Source organism: Borostomias antarcticus (assembly GCF_949987555.1).
Source record: "Borostomias antarcticus genome assembly, chromosome: 15".
NCBI classification, from domain to species: Eukaryota; Metazoa; Chordata; class Actinopteri; order Stomiiformes; family Stomiidae; genus Borostomias; species Borostomias antarcticus.
This window is the reverse complement of record NC_140248.1, coordinates 18966857-18994356: the sequence shown is the minus strand read 5'-3', so window position 1 is coordinate 18994356 and position 27500 is coordinate 18966857. Positions and strand designations below refer to the sequence as shown.

The following is a 27500-nucleotide window of genomic DNA, read 5'->3' as shown; positions in this document are numbered from 1 at the left end:
GAGATTGTTCACAATGAGCCTGTTGGCAAATTAGCCAACACACGTTAAGCTGGAGTATTATGCTAAATCTGGCTAAATATCACTGCGTGCTCAGTGACCAGTGAGTGATTCCAGAAGCCGTGTGTGCTTGTCACGACCCGCCAGCCGATTGGACAAATGATGAGTCACTGGCTTCTCAGACTGTGGGAGGCAGGGTGGTGACATCGTGAGGGCTGAGCTGCTTTAGTCCATCAACAGGAACCTCTACTGTAGCTGGCCTGTAGATGGTCTATAACTGGCCTGTAGATGGTCTATAACTGGCCTGTAGATGGTCTATAACTGGCCTGTAGATGGTCTATAACTGGCCTGTAGATGGTCTATAACTGGCCTGTAGATGGTCTATAACTGGCCTGTAGATGGTCTATAACTAGTCTATAACTGGTCTGTAGCTGGTCTATAACAAGTCTATAACTGGTCTGTAGCTGGTCTATAACTGGCTTGTAGCTGGTCTATAACTGGCCTGTAGATGGTCTATAACTAGTCTATAACTGGTCTGTAGCTGGTCTATAACTGGCCTGTAGCTGGTCTATAACTAGTCTATAACTGGCCTGTAGATGGTCTATAACTGGCCTGTAGATGGTCTATAACTGGCCTGTAGATGGTCTATAACTGGCCTGTAGATGGACTATAACTGGCCTGTAGATGGTCTATAACTAGTCTATAACTGGTCTGTAGCTGGTCTATAACTGGTCTGTAGCTGGTCTATAACTGGCCTGTAGCTGGTCTATAACTGGCCTGTAGATGGTCTATAACTGGCCTGTAGATGGTCTATAACTGGCTTGTAGCTGGTCTATAACTGGCTTGTAGCTGGTCTATAACTGGTCTGTAGATGGTCTATAACTGGCCTGTAGATGGTCTATAACTGGCCTGTAGCTGGTCTATAACTGGTCTATAACTGGTCTGTAGATGGTCTATAACTGGCCTGTAGATGGTCTATAACTGGCCTGTAGATGGTCTATAACTGGCCTGTAGCTGGTCTATAACTGGTCTATAACTGGTCTGTAGATGGTCTATAACTGGCCTGTAGATGGTCTATAACTGGCCTGTAGATAGTCTATAACTGGCCTGTAGATGGTCTATAACTGGTCTGTAGCTGGTCTATAACTGGCCTGTAGATGGTCTATAACTGGCCTGTAGCTGGTCTATAACTAGTCTATAACTGGCCTGTAGCTGGTCTATAACTGGCCTGTAGCTGGTCTATAACTGGTCTGTAGCTGGTCTATAACTGGCCTGTAGACGGTCTATAACTAGTCTATAACTGGCCTGTAGCTGGTCTATAACTGGCCTGTAGACGGTCTATAACTAGTCTATAACTGGCCTGTAGCTGGTCTATAACTGGTCTATAACTGGCCTGTAGATGGTCTATAACTGGCCTGTAGCTGGTCTATAACTGGCCTATAGCTGGTCTAAAACTGGTCTATAACTGGCCTGTAGATGGTCTATAACTGGCCTGTAGATGGTCTATAACTGACCTGTAGCTGGTCTATAACTGGTCTATAGCTAGTCTGTAGATGGTCTATACAGTAACTGGCCTATAGCTGGTCTATAGCTAGTCTGTAGCTGGTCTATAACTGGCCTATAGCTGGTCTCTAACTATTCTCTAACTGGTCTCTAACTGGTGTGTAGTTGCAGTTGAGCCCGGGAGGAAAGACAGGAGGGACCTCCTCCCCACTTACTGCCACCTGTGCTTGTGGTTACTGATGTCCTTTTAGCCAGCCATTATTGAACTGAAATATTTTGAGTTTCACCAAATAGCTGTCAGAATTGAAATATGAATATTTCATGGAGTGCCAGCTGGAGCGTTTAGCGTCGATCAATAAAGGCCACGGATCGCAGCGGGAAAGGCGTTTTGCGCAGCGTGATCTGTGATCTGAAACACATTTTCCTGTTCCTCTCTCCTAATTAATTTAGCCAGGTACCCACCGAGACCCCTGCGCACCGCCCCCCCCCCTCTCCCCGAACGCCCCTAAACTAGCGCTCTTTTGTTTGGCGCGCACGTTCGCTCCGGGTCCCCCCCGAGAGGCGTGCGCACAGGCTTTCTGAACGCTCTCCTCTTTGATGAGAGTGTTAGCGGAGCTAATGGACGTGGGTCTCCGTAGTCCTGAAGTATCGCTCTCCGCCTGCAGCAAACACAGCTGTGGCTCGGGAGGCGGAGCGGCTCGTCTGACGACCGCGGGGTCGGCGGTTCGAATCCCCGGCTCCTCCTGTTCACCATGTCGAAGTGTCCTTGGGCAAAGACACCGAACCACAAATTGCTCCCAATGAGCAGGCTGGCACCTTGCATGGCAGCTGCCGCCACTGGTGTGTGAATGTGTGTGTGAAGGGTTAGTTGAATGAGAGGCCTTCATTGTTAAGTGCTGTGGATAAAAGCGCTATTTAAGTGCAGTCGAGTTACCATTTACCATCTACAGCTACAGTCATACGAACGCAAAGGTATCAGAACCGTGGCGCTCGCCAAGCCTCACGCTTCCCATGATCCTCTCCTCCCCCCTCATCCCTCGCATATTAATCTAGTTCAGTCACTCTCCGCCCAGAACCCATTGCGACGTCCCGGTCCAGCTGGCGTGTCCCTAGTCCGGTCCGGCCAGTTTTGAGCTGTCCCGCTTGGCCCTAGCTGTCCCTGGGGCCCGGGGCGGGGGCGGGGGGGGATTTCGCTCTCGGCGATGCCCTACTTCGCCCGCCTCAGATCCGGAGTGAAACCCGGAGCCCGTCTCCCGTCTGCGGCCGCGTCTGCCCCTGCAGGAGGCTAATTGATTTCTATCACCTGATTGCTCATCTTATTAAAAGGCCTAATCGGCACGTAGTGGCCGGCCAGGGTGACGGTGGCAGAGGACTACACCATAAGCACAGCGTATTTATAACCTAATGCTCTTACCTCATAGAGAAAGTCAATTACTCTCCCGGCGGGGACGATGGCCCCGCAATAATAGTGCCCAGTGCAAGGGACATTAAGAAGCTATGGCTGTGTGACTATTATTTGGGTGTATAAACCCAGACATGCCCTATTGCCCTCGTAGGAGAAAAAAAAATCCATTTCTTCCCATTACGTCGAGCTAAGAATTATCAGAGGTGGCCGGCTGGGCAATTTCTTTTCAAGAGGCGCCAGCATACGGTGAGATGCGCCCTGAGAGAGAGAGAGAGAGAGAAAGAGAGAGAGAGAGAGAGGCAGAAGGAGCAAAGCTTGGCTTTGGGCTTTGTTTTTGGTTTTGAAGTGGATGTGAAGGCGCTCCCGCGGGGTCAGGTGGTCGAGGCGTCCGCGGTGATTGCACAGATCTGATCTCTCGCCGAAAACAACGGCAGGGAAAAGAAGAGAAACCGGTTTTCTTTTGTTCATTGTCTATCTGCCTTTTCCTTTTCGTTGTTGTTTGCCGAGATTCTCTGTCCAAACACGCTTTGACGCACCAGTTACTTTGGATTGAAGCGTCGAACCGTTTGAAATAATGGCCGATATGAACGTCGTGCTATTAAGATACCGACTGAGCAATTATTTGATGAATATCTATTTGATGAATGATTTGGTGAATGATCCTCGTGAAGTGGCCGTGTACATGGTTGTATGCGTTGTGCATGTACGTTGTGTGTGTGTGCGTGTGTGTGTGCGTGCATGTGTGTACTGTATGTGTGTGTATGTACAGTATAAGCTTGCATGCATGTGTGTGTGTGTGTACAGTACATATGTGTATGCATCAGTCAATCCAATTTATTTATAGAGCACATTTAAACATGACTCTTGTCAACCAAAGTGCTGTACATTTGAAAATACACAAAATTACAGTCAGCAGTCAGGGGTCCGCAGGTAGACGGGGTCCTGGGGGTCCACAGGTACGGCGGAGAGCTGTCCAGGGGCACGACGGGGTCCTGGGGGTCCGCAGGTAGAGAGCTGTCCAGGGGCACGACGGGGTCCTGGGGGTCCGCAGGTAGAGAGCTGTCCAGGGGCAGGGCGGGGTCCTGGGGGTCCGCAGGTAGAGAGCTGTCCAGGGGCACGACGGGGTCCTGGGGGTCCGCAGGTAGAGAGCTGTCCAGGGGCACGACGGGGTCCTGGGGGTCCACAGGTACGGCGGAGAGCTGTCCAGGGGCACGACGGGGTCCTGGGGGTCCGCAGGTAGAGAGCTGTCCAGGGGCACGACGGGGTCCTGGGGGTCCGCAGGTAGAGAGCTGTCCAGGGGGGGCTGCCGGAGGAGCAGCAGAGGATCAGAGAACGGCGGGGCTAGATTACACAGCCGTGTCTGAGCTCAGGATTTTCGCTCCCCTTTTGTTGTAGAACCTGCCTCGGCTGAGTAGCAGATCAAAGCGGCCCCTGGCCCAGACTCACATCGGATCATTTACACATCTGTGAGACGGCGCAATCACGGAGGACACTGAAAAACACTCCTCTCCCTTTCATCAGCGGACGGATTCGCCCAAAGACAATGGCGGGATGCAGGATAGGCGCTTGCACTCTTTTTTTTTTGTTTTAACCAGGAGCATTATTCACAATCGCTCATTAATTCTGTTCCCCACTTTGAGCGTTGCTTATCGTCGGCGTCTCTTCAAACAGGGAGCCTTTCTGTCCATTTGGAGCGATCCCGGGGATGCATTATTCAAACCCAGGTAGTACTTGCCATGAGCCGAGTGTTTACCATGGCCTGCCTATTTACCGTAACCCGGCTCATGAATTATGGATGCGGCGGAAGAGGCGTTGGTGTACAGTAAGCAGCCGTTCGGCTGGCGGTGCGGGCGGACATCCTCTCGACTGCTTTGCCCTTTTTTTCCGGCTGAACCGACAGCACCTGGATGAAACTTTAAGACACTTCATGCATCTTTTAAAAAAAAAATAATAAAAAAAATTAACTTTTTTTTTTTAAGTTCTCGACTGGGCTCAGACATTTCGGTTGATGAAGATTGAGGTCGGAGCTTGAACAGCCGTGCGTCTGATGACGGGTTTTAAGATGTCACCTTGAAGCCCCCCCAGTAATTAAACAAGAGCCTTTGGATGGTGGAATGGTATTGACCGAGGCACTCCGCTGAAGTGGCTGCCTAATGGTGTCTGTTGAAGTGTGTGTGGGACAGGCCTGCTCCCACCCAGATGAGGTGGCCTGCCCTGAAGATGAGTGATTGCGTCGTGCGTGAACTCCTGGGCTCACCAGTTGATTTAATTGAGTTGAATTAAACTTAAGCCAGGTACGAATGGAGACAGAGGGAAAATCCATGCTGTTGATCTATAAAACCCATTAGGGCTTCGATCTGGATCATATGGCTTATTTTCCTGGGAGAAACGTGGTCACACTTCATACCTATCCCAGAAGCCATTACATCTGGCTACGCGCTGCCAGGATTCACGCGAGGCAAAGCCTCGCTCGTGTGTGTGATCAGAACTTTAATGCGGGAACCTCGGCTTAGAACGTAGTAAGCTGCAGTCACTCGTGTCCATTGCTAGATGATGCCTACTGTTGATATAGAGTAGTGTCCCAAGCCATAGCTCCAGCATCAACGTCAAGCCGCGAAATGTTAAGACCATACCCTTAACAGCGTGACTGCTTATCAGCGTTTCAGCTAAACGGCTGTCTCTTTCCAGCTGGCTCAGTGAGACGGATGTACGTTAGAGATGAAAGCAGGCTGGCGTTTCCCGCCTAGCGCCGATGTCATGACGTGCCGCTGCGCCAGGGTTTAATTTGAAATGAAAAAGAAAACATCCATGGCCTAATTCAGTGACCGTCAGATGACCGGGGGCCAGGCTCGCTGCCCGGACGGCCGACACGGAGGCCGGGACGCCAAATTGGCGTTAAAAGCCCCGCTCAGCGGGAGGGTTTTTATCTCCGCGCGGAGCTCTTTCTCAGGCCATCTCTACGCAGGTGGCGGGGTCAGGGGAGGCGCCCCACGGCGCCCGTCTCCGCCGCTCCTCTCTCTCCTCTCCGCCCCGGCCTCGCCCCGGCCTCGCTGGCCTCGCCTCGCGGTGCGGCGGCCGGGATGGCAGCTGAAGATACCCGCCACCTTGTTGTTGCGATCCCAGAGATGCGTCGATTCCAGCAGGAGCTATGATTAGCTGATATTGTTCGAGCGTCCCTTGAGAAAAGCTGCTTAAAGGCAGCAGATAAAAAGGGATTGCAGCCAAATTGTATTTTTATCTGCTACATTTTAATCCTGGCCTGCATTGAGACGGGTCAGATGATACGATGGGGAGAAGCGAGATTGATCCCATCCTGGCGTATTGATTGGAAGGCCTGTGTACATAGAGGACTGGACTGTATTATAGGAGAAGCTACAGTATAGATGGGGATAGACAGCAGATGCAATTGGCTGGAGCTCTTCCTTCCCCTTCTCTCTCTCTCTCCCTCTCTCTCTCTCTCTCTCTCTCTCTCTCTCTCTATGTCTCTCCCTCTCTCTCTCCCTCTCTCTCTCTCTATGTATCTCCCTCTCTCTCTCTCTCTCCCTCTCTCTCTCTCTCTCTCTCTCTCTCTCTCTCTCTCTATGTATCTCCCTCTCTCTCTCTCTCCCTCTCTCTCTCCCTCTCTCTCTCTCTCTCTCTCTCTCCCTCTCTCTCTCTCTCTCTCTCCACAAACAGAACGGTGTATAGCCCGTGTTGACTCTCAGCACACTCCACAGCTATTTTCCAAGCGAGTTAAGTCCAAAGCCCATACGCTTTCCTGCAGGAAGACTCACTGAGCACAGACCAGCCTGGCCACTGGAATAGGGAAGCCAACATGTTTGTCATAGGATCTGACTGCAGGCTTTGCTTACGTTGGCTTAAGCTTCTTTACACAAGCGCCACCCTCCAGAGATCCTGGATGATGGTGTGGGGGTCCCCGGAGACCCCCAGGGATCAGCTCCACCACTATATGGAAGGGATAATCAACGAGTATGTGTGCGTTATACAGACAGCCTCCGCAAAGTGTCTTTCAACTGTATAATGCACACCTACTGTACTCGTTGATTGTCCTGCTTATACCATGGCCATTGGCCAACAATATTAAGTAAATGGATTCGCAAATAAAAAATATGTGCCATGTACTCCTATTTTCAAGAAATACATTATTTGTGCTTTGCTCACTGCTGACTTTCATACAGTCCCGCTGCCACTGCTTGACAACCACCCGTCACTTGACTGATGCAAGTGACAATGACCCAGAAAGCCAACTTTATGCTAGCAAGCCTTTCTGTCAATAGCTTTGCCTATGGATAATAAGCAGTGGAATGTGACCCTGCTTTTGACGAAGAGGCTGGCTTGCTTGCCAGACATCTCATTGTCCCCAGATCAATGGCTTTTTTCATTGTGAATATGCGTGACAGCTCTCCCTTCACTTATCAGGCAATATCCTGTCCACGCAATGAATGTGACGGTACGACTGACAGTGATGTACCATAACAAGAAAAAAAGGTTATTGATTAAGAGGCAAATGGGATGTCTGGTTTTCATAAACAGTTTGTTGGCAAAGATTTGACAACAGGACAATTGATATGTTGCGCAGCAAATATACACCGTAGCCTACACTTTGTTCATGGCTGGCTAGCAATATCAGATAGCCTACAGCAGCCTATGGGATTAGCTGCTTTGGGTCGCTGTCAAAGCTGCCACTTTCGTGTTGCTATAGTTACAGCTTGATAGCGCATTCATTTAGATCTGTGACTAAACTACGTGCGCATTTTACGGTTTTAAAGAACACCTGCTGGCCAATCAGAAAAGAGTATTCACCCAGGCTTTGGTATTTATATAAAGACTCGCTGTTCGTCGCTATGGAGATGATGTTCCCAGGATCTCTAACCGGTGTTCTTGGGATTGATTGAACGCTGTTTCGGCTGGCTGGTCCACTGTGAACAGGAGGGACTGATTAGGGGATGTGATTAGTCCGGGGGACACTGTTGAGCAGCAGCAGTGCTCTGGAAAGCACAGCGTAGTGAAAGAGAGCTCGATGTGACAGTGGAGGATGTGCTCTCTCTTTCAGGCCTACATAACTCACTCACGTAGCCCTTTGGGAGATATACCTTTGAAAAGAGGACAATTCTGTCATGTTAACACTTGCTTTAACTGCAAAGAAAGAGCCTTGAGGCTTTGAGGTGAGGAAGAGATGAGGAAGATTTGAGTCAGAGTAAAAGTACCGGAAAAATGGACTGAATATAGCGGTATTCTGGTCGTGTATGTGTGTGTGTGTGTGTGTGTGTGTGTGTATGTATGTATGTATGTGTGTGTGCGTGTATGCGAGCGTGTGTGCTTGCGTTTGTGTATGCATACGTTCGTGTTTATGTGTGTAGCCTCACGTGTTCTGTTGTTTGTGTGCGCGTGCATGTGTGTGTGTGTTTTTCCTAATGCATGTGTGTGTGTGTTCCCTGAGGGGAGGCTGGCTGTGTGGGGTGTTATCTGCTGCTGGGGAGAGGTGACAGCTAATCACCCACCCTGACGAGGAGGATGGGGGGGGGCAGTGTCACAAGGGGGGGGGGGGGGGGGGGGGTCGTCAGGGGGAGAGGTATGTGAAGTCGGTTGAGTCACACAGAGGGAGGGAAGACTTTGGACCCGCCGTCTCCTCATTCCGTCCTGGATTAGTGTTGGTCCGAGCCGGACACCTGGCCCGGGCCGCGGCTAATAAAGCGGGATCAGGACAGGCGGCCCGCGCACCCCCCGCGGGGAACGGCTGACATTTCTTGATGAGCGGAATAAATTTCCATGTTTACCGAGTCTGTCGCTGGCGCCTTTGATCTCCCTGTGTCTGAGCGCTGGTGCACTCTCAGCCTCACTGTGAATATCTGTAGATTTGTGTTAACACACAGCCGTGCAGTTCTGCCGAGAGAGAGAGAGAGAGAAGAGAGATAGGCAGAGACATCTTTTCTAAGAGATGCCTTTTCAGGTGTAAAGAGATCAGAGATTATCACCCCTCAATCTCATGAATCTTTGCCTGACGACAATGCTTCATGTATTAGTAGATGGCTTGCGTTACGTCTGGACTGGCATGTGCTGATTTAGTCTGACAGGGTTTGTTGTGCTGCCTGTTCACACAGTGAGGATCTGGACTGTTAGAGGAGAGGAGAGGAGAGGAGAGGAGAAGAGGAGAGGGAAGAGAAGAGAGAAGAGGAGGAGAGAGAAGAGGAGAGGAGAAAGGAGAGGAAGAGAGGCAAAAAAAGAGGAGAGGAGGAGAGGAGAGGTGCAGGGTGGCGACTGGCTCGTGAGAGTCTGTGCTGGCGTCGTGAGATGGCGGCAGCGTCGCAGGGAGGCAGAGACAGAGAGGAGATGAGACGGAGACGGGAATCAGGAATTTCCTCTTTATTTTCAGGAACAATGGGACGCTGCCTTGTCACCTTTATCTGTCACCACCGGAACACAATGTTCAGCGTGCAGCGTTAGAACAACAATGTTTGACGCATGAAATCTGTGCAGAATTGGTCAAATAATTATTCATCTTCGAGACACCATTCATTACTATTTATTGCTACAGTTTATTATGTTACAGACTTGAAGGGGTAGTGTGCTATTTTGGACATTTAGCCCTATATGCCTAACATCAATCTGACTTACTTAGGTAATCATATGCACATCTTACTTGGTCCTGGGTTGACTTCAAAGTATGAATAAATGATGATAGAACCTGCACTCTGCTCCAAAAGATCAATTTATTCCTTGTAGAAAAAGACAACGTATCGACCATATTTATATCTTCGTCAGTTCAGAACCCGGTCAGAACCTGACGAAGACTATAGGGTTGAAATGTCATTTTTTACAAGGAATAAATTGTTTTTTTGGAGCAGAGTGAGGGTTCTATCATCATTTATTAACATCAATCTGAAACATACTGTACAGACCATAATTTCACTGATTTAAGTATTGAGCTAGATCGAGATTTCCTTCTGACTCATATTTCTTTACAATGGAAGTGGGCAGGGCAAGTTAATACACATTGAAAAACTCAAGAAAAACTATCAGGAAGCTCAGTGTGTAATCATAGCGGTCTCAGTATGCTGTCCTGTGAAATGTATCACAATCCGTTGTATTTACGTGCTCGGCAAGGCTTGGATATGAGCATAGCTCCAGCCTCACACTGCTCCTGCGCACGCGACGGGCACGTAGTCCCGGCTATTTAGGAATCTACCTAGCTGGGTGAGCGCATTCTATGTTTGTTCAGCTGAAGCAGTGTAGGCTATTTGTGGACAAAGGATCATTATTATTATGATGACGAAGAACGTGATTTTGAATAAAATAGCACAGGCTACAGATTTGAGCCTGAATACACAGGCGGTCGACTCCTAGAGATGGACGATAGGCGCGCGAGAAGTAAACAGATGCTGACAGAAGGCGTAAGCTACTGAACGCCCTTGAAAACATGGATGTATCCTTGGACACAGAACCAGCGTGCACAACTGAGGACATAGACGAGGACATAGACTTGCCATTGCTAATAAACCGGGCAGTTTTAGACACTTTTTTCCACGTCCACAAAATAAATTGGAAACAGAGGCCCAATTCTGTGAGTGCACAACTCTTAATTCTGTAAGTGCACAGCCGACTGCAGTGAAGAGGCCAAACATGTAAAACACATTGGAGAGGGGACCCTTGTTGTGCAAGGTTTAGGAACGTGTCATGAGAGCTGTGTAGATTCAACTCCACAGCTTGGTTACCAAAATGTTCCTCTTGTGTTTTCTCCTGGCGAATAAATGGCTGATACTCAAGAGCAGTTGCGCTGTGGACACACACGAGTTCTGCCAAGCTGCGTAGTTCAAGATAAACAGGCCTACCCCTTCCCCACCGGAGAAAATGTAGCTTCTAATAGGCTGTGGATGCCTTTGAAATGCTGTGACCTGCTGTAAGCTCTGGACAACACAGACTGATAATCTTTATGGCAATATTCTAAGCATTCTTCTTATTCTAAGCATTATGGTGTCATTGTAACATACCCTACATAACTGAATACAAGCCTGGGGCACCCCAAAACAAGCTTTATGTATAGTGTGTTCAATTCAAGAAACAGCACAGTAATGTTCTAAAAATGGTATGTTTTATTGGTAACAAACAAACATGGAATAAAACTTGTAAACAATACACCCTGCCATTAGCTACTGGATCAAATCACTAAGGAGTTCCGCATCACATTACCGCTAGTAAAAATCGTTTTCGTCAATATGCTCTCCACAAACCCGCACGTCTGACCTACGGAGCGCTCAGGTTGGAGTATTGTCGATCCTCAGAACAAACCAGTTTCAACCGGTCTGGGTCTGACAACGGAAGCCTATGAACAGAGACGTTGCATTCATTTTATTCCCACACCTGGGGACTGTACATTCACACGTCATTGCTGTTATAAATGATATATCCCGTTACAAGTAGTTCTGCTGTAGGCTACTTGTAAACTCCTTATAATAATAATAATAATATTTATTTATAGAGCACATTTCAGACACAATGTGCCTCTGAATGTGCTTTACACAACATAATAAATAAGAAATGCCTTCTTTGTCTTGTTCTGTGTTTGCTCTACGGGCTCAACTCTCGTCTCGTTACTTTTCTCTGGCTTACCCGTCTCTATAATGTGACAGTGCGGAAGTTTACAACACGTAGGGACGTAGTGCGGTCGGAGAAATAGTTCCGGTTCAAATGTAGCTGTTGTTTCAACAGTCGGTTAGCAAGTAGCCTACGTTTATCAGGTCGAGGAGACCAAGTGATATTAAACCATGAGCAAAAAGCTACACATTAAATTGCTACACAGTAAAAAGCTACACATTAAATTGCCCCGGCCAATTTTTGTAAAGAAATTTGAGTCGGATCTAGCTCAATACTTGAGCGATCAGTGAAGTTATGGTCTCTATATTTTAGATTGATGTGAGACATATCAGGAATATCAAATATCAAAATAGCACACTACCCCTTTAACAGTATTTCGATGTGTGTGGATTACAATGGTTTGATTCCAGCATAGAGTTCAATGACATTCACAGTTTTGTATCCCCAGGGAGATTTCCGTAATGGGATTTAAATCTCTCTTTTAAACAAGTATGTACACAACAGCACCCAAGATAGCATAGCACAGCACACAAGACAGCACCCTGCAACACAACACCACAGCACGCCACACCGCTCGACACAACACCACAGCACGCCACACCGCTCCACACAACACCACAGCACGCCACACCGCTCGACACAACACCACAGCACGCCACACCGCTCCACACAACACCACAGCACGCCACACCGCTCCACACAACACCACAGCACGCCACACCGCTCCACACAACACCACAGCACGCCACACCGCTCCACACAACATCACAGCACGCCACACCGTTCCACACAACACCACAGCACGCCACACCGCTCGACACAACACCACAGCACGCCACACCACTCGACACAACACCACAGCACGCCACACCGCTCCACACAACACCACAGCACGCCACACCGCTCGACACAACACCACAGCACGCCACACCGCTCAACACAACACAAAAACAACACACAGCCTGGCCCAACGGGACGCCTGGAACATTGCGCTGGAGAGAGAGAGAGAGAGAGAAAGAGAGAGAGAGAGGCTGCGGCAGTCTTCCGCCTGATTGGTGGGTAGCGGTGGTCTTCCGCCTGATTGGTGGGTAGCGGTGGTCTTCCGCCTGATTGGTGGGTAGCGGTGGTCTTCCGCCTGATTGGCAGCTCTCCTGGGGCGTGTGATGGCCGCCGCCTGACTCTACCCCATGGTGGTGCCCTCCTCCACACACACACACACACACACACACACACACACACACACACACACACACACACACACCTCCCACCGAGCTCCCACAACCCCCTGCTCTCTCTGATTGACTCTGTCGCCCGGAGTTCCTGGCAGCCACGGAGGGCTGGAGCCCTAACGACACGGAGAGCGCGATTGGACGAGCCCGCTCTCCGCCAGCCAATCACCTCCCACGAGGGCCTTCTCTGGCATGGCTGGGGGGGGACTGATTCACCCATCACGCATACAGACACGCTACGCAGAGCTTTAACACTGAGAGACCCACCCCTTTGACCTTCACAGTGGAGGCTGGGTACTGTATCTCTCTCCTGAGCACAGCTGGACCGGGGGTACTCATTGGCTGTCCGCAAGAGATATTCCCGGCTCTCACAGTAGAATAGAATGGAACGGACGACAAACATTATAACACTGCTGTGGTACTATGCCTTCAAACAGCATATTAATGTCTTTCATCATTGGGCCGTCTTTGTCATTTTAATGTCCAGTCCTGAGTGAAAGAGCCTGAACCGAATGGAATTGCTTAAATGAATGAATAATAGAATATTACATTTATTTTACATCAATAGTGGCCCTGTTCCTTTTCATGGCTGGAAACCTGCGTCTTTGTCTTCCAATATTGCATTTTCTGGGCATATAAAGAGTTCTAACCATAGGTGGCTCAGTTCACATTTCCCTCTTCCTAATGCACTGTGTAGATCAGGAATGTGATGGCGTTCCGTAGGGCGTCCACTCCTTTGTCACGGGCGAGCTGTCACAGTAATTTGGAACTTGAGGGGGGGGTGGCGGGGTAGTGTAGGATAGTGACAGCAGGTCACTTTCCAAACGGAGACCTTGCTGTGGGAGGCGGCATCCTTGTGAAGGCTTGATAAGGCAGCCTCCGCCGGCGTGATGAACGATCCGCTTATCTGGCGGGGCCCAGAGCGGGCTGGCACAGCGGGGCACGGGACCCGAGCGGACGGCGGGCACAGAGGGGCTCGCCGCTCAACCCCCCCCCGGTCGCACCGACGCCAGCCCCAGCATCGGGATCTCCAGTCCGGACTGTCCTCTTGCCGCGTTCGGCCGTCAACGAGGCCCCATGTCCGCCGGCGGACTACGGTACATCCCTCGCTCTCTGAGCCGCAGGCGGCTTATGATGTTATTCACAGCCAAACATCTTGACTTCAAACAGGCCGTACAGTATGTGCAATCCTTTTAACTCTCTTCTCCGCCGTGGTCCAGGTACAGAGTGACTAGACTAGACAGGCGGCGAAGATGATAACGTCAATTATTTTACATGATGAGAGGCTTGTGCTCGAGCTCTTTAAGTAGACGATAATGAGCATAACCAACGCAAGCAGCAACAGCGGAAGCAAGAACAGGTGAGGCTGGCTTGATGGTCTATTATGCTCCATAATGAAAACCACAGTATTTTAAGTAACCATTCGCAGTTGTTTTGTCCCCCAAAATTGCGCTCTTCCTGGTAGACGCACCGCCACTCGGCAACCTGAAGAGGCAGCAGAACACTGTTAAATGTCACCCAGTCACCGGGCTTCTCAGTGCAGTGAACACAGCGGCTGGTGGCAAACCTGGTGTGGGACTCCCTATCCACCTCTCCACCCAAAATAGATAACTGCCATCTGCCTTTTCACACCTGGACTAGAGGAACAAGAGATTTAACACTCCCTGTTCAAACGGAAGTAGGTTTATTTGGTTTATTTTTTAAACCATTAGATAGGCTTAAACACATTTATTATTTACTGCGGTTAGGAGAATAATTTGCTTTCTAACATACAGGATCCACATTTATCCAAAATGATACAGGAGCTGGTGTCTTTGGGCCAGCCTTGAACTGGGAACCTTTCTGTTTCTAGTCAGACGCCCTCAAACCGCTGACATATCTACCACCCCTGGCTTCTTTCCCACCACTCGTGAGTTGATACATTTCTGTTCTGGACACATTTGAACATTTGAAGTGTTCAAAATCTCAACGAAAAAAGCCAGAGCCTTGTTCTGGAATAATTATAGACCACCAAGCTATTACGGTGTTGTCTTTAACGATTATTTGTCTATAGACTATGCCTATGGCTCAAAATAATTACCAAATTTCCCTCATGGATGGAGATTTTCTGCAGTCTACATGTAGTTAACTGTTGGAGCTTACCATCTGTACCACACCGGCTTGTCAGTCTTGAGTTCACCGGCTTGTCAGTCTTGAGTTCTGCTGCCTCGGCCGCTTGCTACACAAAGCCTCCTGACAGTTAGTGTGCAACACTCAATAAAAAGGCTGCCAGGAAATGCTCATTTAACTTCTTGCCGCCGCAAGTGGTGCGAAAAATTGAATGATAAACATCTGCACATTGACTACATATCCATAACACATTACGGAAGCTTGAGAAAGACATAGCACCGCCTCCTCACTAGTGTTGGCACCAGAGCGAGGTCTACTCCGTCGGTGGAGTACGACCTCAGGCGAACGCGTGCGACCCACACCGCCCGCATGCGCGTAGCGCCGCCTTCCCTGTGTGTTCAGCGGGCCCGGGGGTGGCGGCGGCGGCAGCTGGCGAGGGGCCGTCATCAAACCGCCGGTAATTAGGATCCAGAGGTTAGGGGACGGAGCACAGACCCTTCCAATCTTGCGCACAGCTGCGCATTTGATCCACTAACCCGCGCCATCGCCTCCTCTGCCACCCCCCACCCCTGCTGCCCTCCACGCCGCGCCACTCCGCCCTAGAGAACAAAGGGAACTTTTCTTTTTCAAAATGTTTCTTCTGCCAAAGGTACATTAGATGTTTTATTGAGCAAAAAAACGAAATGGAAGCAGCACAAACAGGGGAAGGACAGATGAGCGAGCGAAGGAGAGATTTGTTGGAGACGTGTAATGAGCCCAACAGGAAGACGGACGAGGAGACAGAGAGAGGATGTGATGACTGAGAGAGCCGGAGGAGGGAGAGGAGGGATGGGGGGGGTAGAGAGGAAGAGAGAGAGAGAGAGAGAGAGAGATAGATGGGCTAGTTGCGTCTCAGTTCAAATCACTGCCATGGTTTGCTCCAGGGCGATTGGCCGGTGCTTGGGATGCAGCGCGCGCACTCCTCCTCCTCATTCCATGAATGAGTGTGAACAGAGCAGGAAGTACCAGCCCACTCCAGCACGGATGAAGCGTGATGAATGGGATGATGCGCTCTGGGGTGGGATATACCCTTGGATTCACCCCAAAACGTCAACAAGATAATTCACTGGGACCGATCGCTACAGGACCAGATACGGCCGAAGCTTGTGTCTGCTGTAAAGTGTGCGTTTCACATGTGTTTCACACATAGCATAGAGCCGGAGCAACGGAAACTGCTGTTGATATGCTTCCTGCAGTCCCAGGAGGGTGTGAATATGCCTGGCAGTGAGAGTCTCCAGAGGAGGAGGGCTGGAGAGTTACGCGGCCGGCTCTGAAGTGGATTTAAAATTCCATGCCGGGAGGGACATTATAGGCTGGTATGAAACAGTATGTGAGGAGATAGAAGAGGAGAGCTCTTCCCTCTCCCGCAGCTCTCTCTGACCCCCCAGTCCGTTTGCTGGTATCGCCTTCCGGGGACCCACGGGGTGATCCGCTGGTCATCCCCAGCTCCCGCCTTCCCCCAAACCCTAATCACCCCAACCCCCATATATAAACATCACCCCAACCCCCATAAACATCACCCCAACCAACATATATAAACATCAACCCAACCCCCATATATAAACATCAACCCAACCCCTATATATAAACATCACCCCAACCCCCATATATAAACATCACCCCAACCCCCATATATAAACGTCATCCCAACCCCCATATATAAACATCACCCCAACCCCCATATATAAACATCACCCCAACTCCCATATATAAACATCACCCCAACCCCCATATATAAACATCACCCCAACCAACATATATACACATCACCCCAACCCCCATATATAAACATCATCCCAACCCCCATATATAAACATCACCCCAACCAACATATATAAACATCACCCCAACCCCCATAAACATCACCCCAACCCCCATATATAAACATCACCCCAACCACCATATATAAACATCACCCCAACCCCCATATATAAACATCACCCCAACCCCGATATATAAACATCACCCCAACCCCCATATATAAACATCTCCCCAACCCCCATATATAAACATCACCCCAACCCCGATATATAAACATCACCCCAACCCCCATATATAAACATCAACCCAACCCCCATATATAAACATCACCCCAACCCCCATATATAAACATCACCCCAACCACCATATATAAACATCACCCCAACCCCCATAAACATCACCCCAACCCCCATATATAAACATCACCCCAACTCCCATATATAAACATCACCCCAACCCCGATATATAAACATCACCCCAACTCCCATACATAAACATCACCCCAACCCCCATATATAAACATCACCCCAACCCCCATATATAAACATCACCCCAACTCCCATATATAAACATCACCCCAACCCCCATATATAAACATCACCCCAACCCCGATATATAAACATCACCCCAACCCCCATATATAAACATCACCCCAACTCCCATATATAAACATCACCCCAACCCCCATATATAAACATCACCCCAACCACCATATATAAACATCACCCCAACCCCCATATATAAACATCACCCCAACTACAATATACTGTATAAACATCACCCCAACCACCATATATAAACATCACCCCAACCCCCATATATAAACATCACCCCAACCCCCATATATAAACATCACCCCAACCCCCATATATAAACATCACCCCAACCACCATATATAAACATCACCCCAACCCCGATATATAAACATCACCCCAACCCCCATATATAAACATCACCCCAACTACAATATACTGTATAAACATCACCCCAACCACCATATATAAACATCACCCCAACCCCCATATATAAACATCACCCCAACCCCCATATATAAACATCACCCCAACCACCATATATAAACATCACCCCAACCCCCATATATAAACATCACCCCAACCCCCATATATAAACATCACCCCAACTCCCATATATAAACATCACCCCAACTCCCATATATAAACATCACCCCAACCCCCATAAACATCACCCCAACCCCCATATATAAACATCACCCCAACCACCATATATAAACATCACCCCAACCCCCATATATAAACATCACCCCAACCCCCATATATAAACATCACCCCAACCACCATATATAAACATCACCCCAACCCCCATATATAAACATCACCCCAACCCCCATATATAAACATCACCCCAACCCCCATATATAAACATCACCCCAACCACCATATATAAACATCACCCCAACCCCCATATATAAACATCACCCCAACCCTCATATATAAACATCACCCCAACCCCCATATATAAACATCACCCCAACCACCATATATAAACATCACCCCAACCACCATATATAAACATCACCCCAACCACCATATATAAACATCACCCCAACCCCCATAAACATCACCTCAACCCCCATAAACATCACCCCAACCCCCATATATAAACATCACCCCAACCCCCATATATAAACATCACCCCAACCCCCATATATAAACATCACCCCAACTACAATATACTGTATAAACATCACCCCAACCCAAACATCACCCCAACCCCCATATATAAACATCATCCCAACCACCATATATAAACATCACCCCAACCCAAACATCACCCCAACCCCCATATATAAACATCAACCCAACCCCCATATATAAACATCACCCCAACCCCCATAAACATCACCCCAACCCCCATATATTAACATCACCCCAACCCCCATATATTAAAATCACCCCAACCCCCATATATTAAAATCACCCCAACCCCCATATATAAACATCACCCCAACCCCCATATATAAACATCACCCCAACTCCCATATATTAAAATGAGATTTTAATTTAAAATCACACCTTTGTGTTCACACCACAGATCCCTCTGCCATTGTTCCGCTTTATAACTCTTGAGAAAGCAGCATCAGTCAAGTACATTAGCTGAAGCCTATTACTGTCGCCCAGATCGCTTCTCTGGGCCGTATTAAAGACTCCCCAGACAAAACCCCCTGTCATGTTAATCCAAGCTTTAATAAATAGAAGGATGGGTAACTGTATTCAAATAGGGCTCCTGTTTTTATGCTGACAAAGAGAGACGAGCTATCGAAAATGACAGACGGTGGCGCTTTGCTTGAAAGGGGGAGTAACAAAACATGGGTTCAATTGACATTCATTTAGTCACAATAGTGAAGAGAAATGTCATATTATTGAAATGGCCTTTAAAATAGTTTTTAGGCTAATCTAAGTAAAAACACAGCAGGCCCTGGGAATATCGACGGCAGTAATTCAGCAGAATACTATTCAACTTAAGCCTCCAGAGGTTTTTTTTATCCGTATCGTACACCTATAGATAACAGCGTACAATAGCCGCCTCAGCTCTCCAGACAGAGCTTTTGTTCGTCGAATGTGCGATCAGAGCACGGTACCTTGAACATGATTAATTCATGAAAAGAGAAATTGTGTTATCGCATTTTATTTTCCAGTTGGTTATTCAGAGAATTTGGCTTCCGTTAATGGGGATGTCAAAGTGTTGGTGTGTAGTCACTGGCGCAGTGAGGAGACTATCGCATTCCACCGGATTCCTGCTCTCTGGCTCCTCGCAGGGGATTGAAGTGGAGCCCCCCCCCCCCCCCCCCCGCCTTCATGGCCATCACCCAGTCTCACAGCTTGTGGGGGAAAAAAGAGCAAAGATACAATTACCTTTTTCATTACATAGAAAATGGCATTGCTCCCTCTAACTTGGTTTCGTACACTGTGCCTCGTTGGTTAGCCATCGATCGGGCTGAAGAAATGGAAATCTAGTTAAACCAGCGTTTCAAAAGCCAAGGGGAGCTGCACAAGGATATAATGCCGGGCCTTCACTCCTCATGCGACAAAGCAGAGAGAGAGAGCGAGAGAGAGAGCGAGAGAGAGAGAGAGAGAGAGAGAGAGAGAGCGAGAGAGAGAGAGAGGCTGGAGGAGAAGGAGAAAGGGACACCTTGGTAGTCATCTTCTGAACACGTCGTTGCTCTCTGGCTAAATGAAAAGTGACATATTTACATTTATTTCAGATGAACATGATTGTGGGCCGGCCACTGTCAGGTGAATCTTATTTACATACCAATTAGCAGATTTACTAACCGCCTTTTCTACTGATTAATGTAATTATCATGGACACAAGAATGTGTATGAGGAAGAGAGAAGTGTGTGTGTGTGTGTGTGTGTTGTGTGTGTTGGGGGGGGGGGGGGGCAGTTTGTGTGGGAAAGAGACTGCTGTGAAATCCATGTGTCTGCTTAAACAGGACGCTGATTGGTTTGGCAAGGGGAAAAGGCATCACTTTAAGTAAGTCCTCCATGTTAAACTGTTAGCTCCAGGGCTCAGGGATTTCTCACCTCTCCAATTACTATATGGGCCGGGAAGCACAATATTTCCCGGGCCTAGGTTTTTCACACCAGGGAGGAAGGCTGGGCTCGGCAGTTACGGAGGGGCCTCGCAGGCATACTCCATTCAGAGAGAAAGAGAGAGGGAGAGAGGGAAAGAGAGAGAGGGAAAGAGAGAGAGGGAGAGAGAGAGAGAGAGAGAGAGAGAGAGAGAAGGAGAGGGAGAGAGAGAGAAGGAGAGAGGGAGAGAGAGGGAGAGAGAGAAGGAGAGAGAGAGAGAGAGAGAGAGAGATGGTGAGGTGGAGGGGGAGTAGTGCCTGGCTGGTGCTCTGAAGCCCTATTAATAAAATGACTCAGTAATGGGCAGTTCCCTGCAGCCAGCCAGAGGAGCACAGAGGGATTGATGGATGAGGCCTTGTCCCTCCTCATCCTGCCTCCTCCTCTCTGGAGGAGAGCTACCAGGGGCAGCGGCTCCATCCCGGGAGCTGGCCTGTCACGCCGCCGCCCGCCCGCTGCCCCGTGCGCCGGCGCCGGCGTCTCTAGTCATGCGTATCGGTCCCGCTGATGGCTCTGCTCCCGCGCTAACGGGAGAACCCGGCGGACGGCGTCGCCGTGACGACCCTCCCGGGGGCCTTCCTTGACACACAAAGGTCCCTGTTAGAATATGCATCAGTTTGCATCGCCATAGCGACCTCCTTGGATGCGGAGTGGAGGCGCGGGTCCTCATGCATATTTAATTCCGACAGATTTGAGGAATCGTCTTCCTCAACTGTTTTCCTCGAGCCGTTTTGTTAATGTCAACGTGAGGAAAAGTAACTGGAATGAACGTCGACACGCTGCCTTTTGCAGTATATCATTTGCAATTACATACAGTATGGTGGCATTGTTAGCCGGCCGGGCACATTATCCCACTGCCTTTTTCTTTCAGCGCGGCTCTAAATGTAAATTGAGTTGATAACCTCGTCTCTGGTGAGCTGCCAAGCCAACCTATTACTCAGAAAATGAGTAGTCTAATGCAAACGTGATAGCTTGATAGCCTAATGCAGAGTTGACATTTAACTTGGAGGCGTTCTATTTTGAAACGGAGAATTCTTCCACGGAGGAAAGCCTCTGTTTTGGTTGGTAGTTCTCCGTCGGAAGCCGGTCTTTCGCGTCCCTCCGTAATTGCAGAGACTTGCGGGAGCTCAAGTTTGGCCCTCTGCTCCTTGTTAAAGCACCAGTGGTAGAATCACTGGAGTGTGCCTGCTTCACACTGCAGGCAGAAGAGCTGGAAGACAGGGATATAGATTTTCTGGGTAAAAGAAGAGTTGAGAGGGGCTTGTCATAAAATGTGTCCAGTGTCACCGGAGAACTGTTGTCAAACCTCTGTTAATTGGGAGCAGCGTATAAGAATATGGGTATTGTAAAAGGGTTTGAAGCAAGGCCTAGTTGTTGTAAAGTAGTAGTAGTAGTTGTACTTTACTAGTTGAAGTAAAGTAAGGCGGTGTTGTAGTGTGCAGCTCGAGAGACAGTTCAGTTCTCCGTAACCCTGACCCTGTCTGGCCCTGAGCAGAGCGGGGGAGGCTCTCTCCGTGCCCCTCACACACACACACACACACACGCACACGCGCACGCACGCGCACGACTAATCAAGGCCATCCATCAGACCCCAGCTCTGATGACTCAGCCGTGTCACAGTTAGAGAGTCTTTCTACTCTCTCTCCCCCACTCCCACCTGGCCCCTCCCCACTCCCACCTGGCCCCTCCCCCACTCCCACCCGGCCCCTCCCCACTCCCACCCTGCCCCTCCCCACTCCCACCCGGCCCCTCCCCACTCCCACCTGGCCCCTTCCCACTCCCACCTGGCCCCTCCCCCACTCCCACCCGGCCCCTCCCCACTCCCACCTGGCCCCTGTGTTCCCAGGCGTGCCTCGCCCGGACCGGACCTAGCCCAGTCAGGCAGCGGTCCTTCCCCGGCGCTGCAGGCTCCCTGGTGGACCCGCGGGTCTCAGCCCAGGTGATGTATGGAGTGTTGGCCGCACATCCAGGGGAAACCTCTCCTCGACAACCCCCTGCCCGTGCGCTGAATGTAAATTATGGGAGATGGCCGCTGATCTAAACCGCTGTCGTATTGCATTTCCTCAGCTCCTAAATCTTCCCTATCGCTGACACTCTCCCCCACCCCCCTGAGTAAAAGCGACATGTCCCGGTTCTTATTGATGCCCCTGTCGTCCGATACGAAATTTAAACGGCAAAAGTGCCGATTTGACTTCTGGGCTTTCATGTGCATGGATTTGTTTGACACCTTTGTCACCATTGTAGAGGTTACCTGGGCGATGTCATTTAGCGCCCTGCTACCTGACAGAAACAAGATAGGTCCCAGGCGTCCGGTGTTCAAGTATTGGATTGAAGCTCCATCTCCTCTGTTTCCTCTGGATTGACTGCAAAAATTGTCACCGACCACAGCCACTGACGTCAAATCAAGATGGCTGCTCCGTGCGTTAACAATAAGTGAAAGATGTGATGAGAATGTTTATTAGCGCTTCTGCCTTTTTTGTGTCTCATTTAATCAGGAAACGCATCAGTAAATCATCCCCCCATAACCAGGTACAATATATTCCCAACTGTAACGTTGGTATCAGTAACGGCAGCCATGTTGTTTCTGGTATAGGCAGAGACGACGGTTGTTAACTATCGTATAGGCAGAGACGACGGTTGTTAAGCGGCTGTCACCGGCGTGACCTCGTTCACCTCGCCCCGCCGGTCGGGCGTGGCGTCATCTCGGCGGCCGCGCGCCCCGAACCAGCGCTCCCCGTACCGTACCATCGCGCCCCGTACCGTACCAGTGCGCCCCGTACCGTACCAGCGTGACCGTACCATACCAGCGCTCCCCGTACCGTATCAGCACGCCCCGTACTGTACCAGCGCTCCCCGTACCAGCGCTCCCCGTACCAGCGCTCCCCGTACCTGCGCTCCCCGTACCAGCGCTCCCTGTACTGTATCAGCACGCCCCGTACTGTACCAGCGCTCCCCGTACCAGCGCTCCCCGTACCAGCGCCCCGTACCAGCGCTCCCCGTACCAGCGCTCCCTGTACTGTACCAGCGTGCCCCGTACCAGCGCTCCCCGTACCAGCGCTCCCCGTACCAGCGCCCCGTACCAGCGCTCCCCGTACCAGCGCCCCGTACCAGTGCTCCCCGTACCAGCGCGCCCCGCTGAAGACCAGCGTGTTTGTGTGTCCGCTCATAGAACGGGAGATATATTTACCCCATGCTCGGTTAAAGGTGAACGACGCCGTCTTCCGCCCTCTCGACTGGCTTTGTGAAACCTTTCTGGGCGGCGACAAAGACGAGGACAGGACCGCACCTCCGCACACGCCGCCGCCGAAATACACGTGGGCTCCTTTCTACATTGTCACAAAAGGCCAGCCACTCCGCTGGAGTCCCCACTCCCCTTTTACATAGTGATAAGACAGCCATTATCCTTTGAACCTTTTCTTCCCGCCGAGCCAGGAGAAAGAGAGGAGTGAGGGAGAGGGAGATTTCTCCTCCCCTGGAGTGAGTCCCAGCTCACTCCCGTGCGGAGGTCTTTTTTTTGTTGGGCAGTGAAGAGGGTTCTTAACCGTCTATCAGATGGACCCCTGAGCTGCGCTCTGGCTGAATGGAGGCATTGAAAGGTCGCGGAGAGGAGGTGCTTCTTGCTTCTATAGAGGCTGGCGGAGAGGAGGAGGTGCTTCTATAGAGGCTAGCAGAGAGGAGGAGGTGCTTCTATAGAGGCTAGCGGAGAGGAGCAGGTGCTTCTATAGAGGCTAGCAGAGAGGAGGAGGTGCTTCTATAGAGGCTAGCAGAGAGGAGGAGGTGCTTCTATAGAGGCTAGCGGAGAGGAGGAGGTGCTTCTATAGAGGCTAGCCGGAGAGGAGGAGGTGCTTCTATAGAGGCTAGCGGTGAGGAGGAGGTGCTTCTTGCTTCTATAGAGGCTAGCAGAGAGGAGGAGGTGCTTCTATAGAGGCTAGCGGAGAGGAGGAGGTGCTTCTATAGAGGCTAGCGGTGAGGAGGAGGTGCTTCTTGCTTCTATAGAGGCTGGCGGAGAGGAGGAGGTGCTTCTATAGAGGCGAGCGGAGAGGAGGAGGTGCTTCTTGCTTCTATAGAGGCTAGTGGAGAGGAGGAGGTGCTTCTTGCTTCTATAGAGGCTAGTGGAGAGGAGGAGGTGTCATACTGTCCTTTGTGGTGTCATACTGTAGCACGCACACACACACACACACACACACACACACACACACACACACACACACAGACACAGACACACACACACACACACACACACACACACACACACACACACTTGCTGTCCTAGGCCTCTGCATATCATAAAGCTCCAGTACAGCTGTATTTCCACTGGACAGTGAAAGACCTATATGTTCATGAGCGGCTGTACGGACCTGTTAGCACACTCTACCCTAGCATAGTGCGAGACCGTCCTCGCGTGCTTGTCACAGTCCCCGCACTTGTAAACTAGATTTCCACCGACCCAACCGGGCCTCGTTGCGGTCATTAGACCGAGCAGTGTGACTGGCCCACTGCAGAGCCAAGCAGATGGTTGGGATGGCGGCGGGCGGGCCTGTCGGCGTGCGGCGCTGCGTGCGGTTGGCGGAGCGTATCTGATGGAGCGCTCCGCCGGCGGAGCCTCCGCGGTGAGGGCGCGGGGCGGCGCCGCCGGCCGGGCGAGGAAGCATATTGCAGCGAGGGAAACGTCCGAGACGTCGGGCGCCAAGTGAAGTTCGTGTGAAATCCCGCAGACGTGGCTGGCCCAGACTGACGACGACAACAACAACAACAACAACAGACAACAAGTCTGTCAGGCGCTGGCCTCTATCTTGTCAGACGGTTTGTTGTGCGCCAGACCCCGCGCTTGTCTCTTCTAGATCCATTTTTTCAGTCTAGTTTCATTTCCGCGCCGTGCGATCGGCGCTGGCCGGGACCCGTCGGAGGGCCCACGCTCGCCGTCTGTCTCGCCGCGGCGCGAAGTGAGTAGCCGAGTAGAAGGAGAGAACCAGCAGTGGCCTGGTTAGTTTGATCCAGCTGCAGTGGACGGAGGAAGGTTGAGCGGAAAAATATCTGGTCAGCATAATCAGTTTGTTGGCAATTCGTTTTGACAACTGGACAGTTGATGTTGCACAGTAAAGGCAGTACATGCCGTTGAGAGCAAGTTGCTATCGAAATCAGGACTGGCCTCTATCAATCAAACTATCGAATTCAGTCCAACACCTGCGGCAGAATGGGAAAAATTCGAAATGGAATGGAGCGGTCAACGCCAACAGCAAAAATTGGAGCCCTGGTTGGAACTCGCTAACGCTAGTAGACCCCCACACACACAATCCATTAGCCCACTGGCTATGAACCACATGCATCCAGTTAATTTGAATATGAACAGGTAACAGGTGGAGGGGTGTTGCAATAGCCTAGTCCAGGTTTGTTGCTGGCGAGTGGTGAGCTAGTGTAGCAAGTTGAGCCATGGAAAAGTAGCTGTAAGCTTGATAATATGGGTAAACATATATCAACTGACCATGTGGCACAACCTTAAGTGCAGCAGACTTGGAACATAATGCCCGCGGGTTCAACTGCCCGTCCTGTCATTTGATGTTTGAATACGTAGCAGCCTACCTTTAGTTTACCTTGAATTCCTTTAAATCTGTTTGTTTTTTTCATTACAGTAGCTATTCCTAAGCTCATGGATGAGATCTCAGATCTCATTTGCTATTGTATATTGTATTGTACAATCAATAAATGTCACTTAAACAGTATGTTATTCAATCCCAGGCACGACTGTCCAAGTGGCATAATCGCTAGTGCAGCAGACTTGTAACATCAGGTTCATGGGTTCAAATCCCTGTCCTACTGTTTGAGGGTAGAATTCTATTTAATTGTTAAGAAGGAAAAATTATTATTATTATTATTATTATTATTATTATTGCATTACTTTCAATAAGTAACAACGTAACAACAACGATGGTACGGTAGCCTATCCCTCAAGGTCTGTAGCTGTGCACTTTATAAGATAGTTGGTGATGTCCTATCTATAGGAAAATGCCTATAGATAGGACATCAACACATACATAACACACATACATAGGACACACTACATACGACACACAACACATACATAGGACTGGACATACTACGCATACATACTGGAGGACATACAATCTGGTTGTTTGGGTGTGCTTGTTGTCAGGGTGTGTCTCAGGCTGCTTGGTCCGGACCGCCCTGGTCCTCTGGCTCTGTGGGGGATCTTGAGGGGGGGGGGGGTGTCTTTGAGGACCTGCGGTCATTGTCCCTCTTTAAAGTAGCAGTACTGAAGTCATAGTGATTGCTCTGTGTCCATACCCCACTAACGTCTCTCTCTCTCTCTCTCTCTGTTATGTTGCAGGTAGAAGACGCCATGCTAATGTTTGATAAAACCACTAACAGACATAGAGGTAAGTCCAAACCGTCTGCTTTATCTTCAGTGCTGGTCTGTTGTGTGTGAGGCTCAGACACTGAGAAAGACCTCATTCATTTTTATGACTCATTCCCCCATCAGATAACAACTCAACACTGTTCAGTTTCTCATGGTCTCAGGTACAGCACTTGTCTAGACATTGATTGGCTGAACATTGATTGGCTGGACAGAGACGCGTCTTCAGAATCGATGGAGTGGTATTTTAGAATGCATGAGCGGCAGGTTGAGTGTTTGATGGTGCATGATGGCTCTGGGATGTGTGTGTGTGTGGGTGTGTGTGTGTGTGTGTGTGTGTGTGTGCGTGTGTGGTTGAGAGGTGTGAGCCCTCTCTAGATATAGGGCGGTTATGGTCCTGGCCATGCGGGCTGTGAGTTTGTGTGTGCGTGTGCGCGCTCACGCACACGTGTGTGTGTGTGTGTGTGTGTGGTTGAGAGGTGCGGGCCCTCTCTAGATATAGGGGGTTATAGTCCTGGCCATTCAGACTGTGAGTTTGTGTGTGTGTGGGTGCGCGCGCGTGTGTGTGTGTGCGCAGTACCATGGTACCAGTTCAACTTGACTCTACTGGACTCTACTGGCTTTTGTTTTTTTCACTCGTTTTTCTACGGCAGATAGTAAAGAGCTGAGGCGCCACGATGCCTCCGTCCCAACGTCAGGATCTCCAAAGTGGGAGCTCCAAAATGGATGTTTGTGAGAAACCGATGTACAAATGACACGTTCAGCGATGTTATCATAACATATTCTATGGCAAGGAGGCCATACATTCCCCTATTACACTGTAGCGTTAGCACAGTCTTCAACCAGCGTACAGGACAGCGACCTGGGCAGTGTCCGTGTTT

The 27500-nt window shown here is 49.8% G+C and overlaps 1 protein-coding gene across 3 annotated transcripts in view; it reads left to right on the top strand.

Moving 5' to 3' along the window:
- LOC311318724 (RNA-binding protein Musashi homolog 2) overlaps positions 1–27500 on the top strand; it is a 199639-nt gene that overhangs the window by 72613 nt on the left and 99526 nt on the right. For all 3 annotated transcript variants that reach the window (XM_084450146.1, XM_084450145.1, XM_084450144.1), the window contains exon 7: positions 26593–26641. In XM_084450146.1, coding sequence (XP_084306272.1) covers positions 26593–26641 — 49 coding nt within the window. The remainder of the gene's footprint in view (positions 1–26592; positions 26642–27500) is intronic.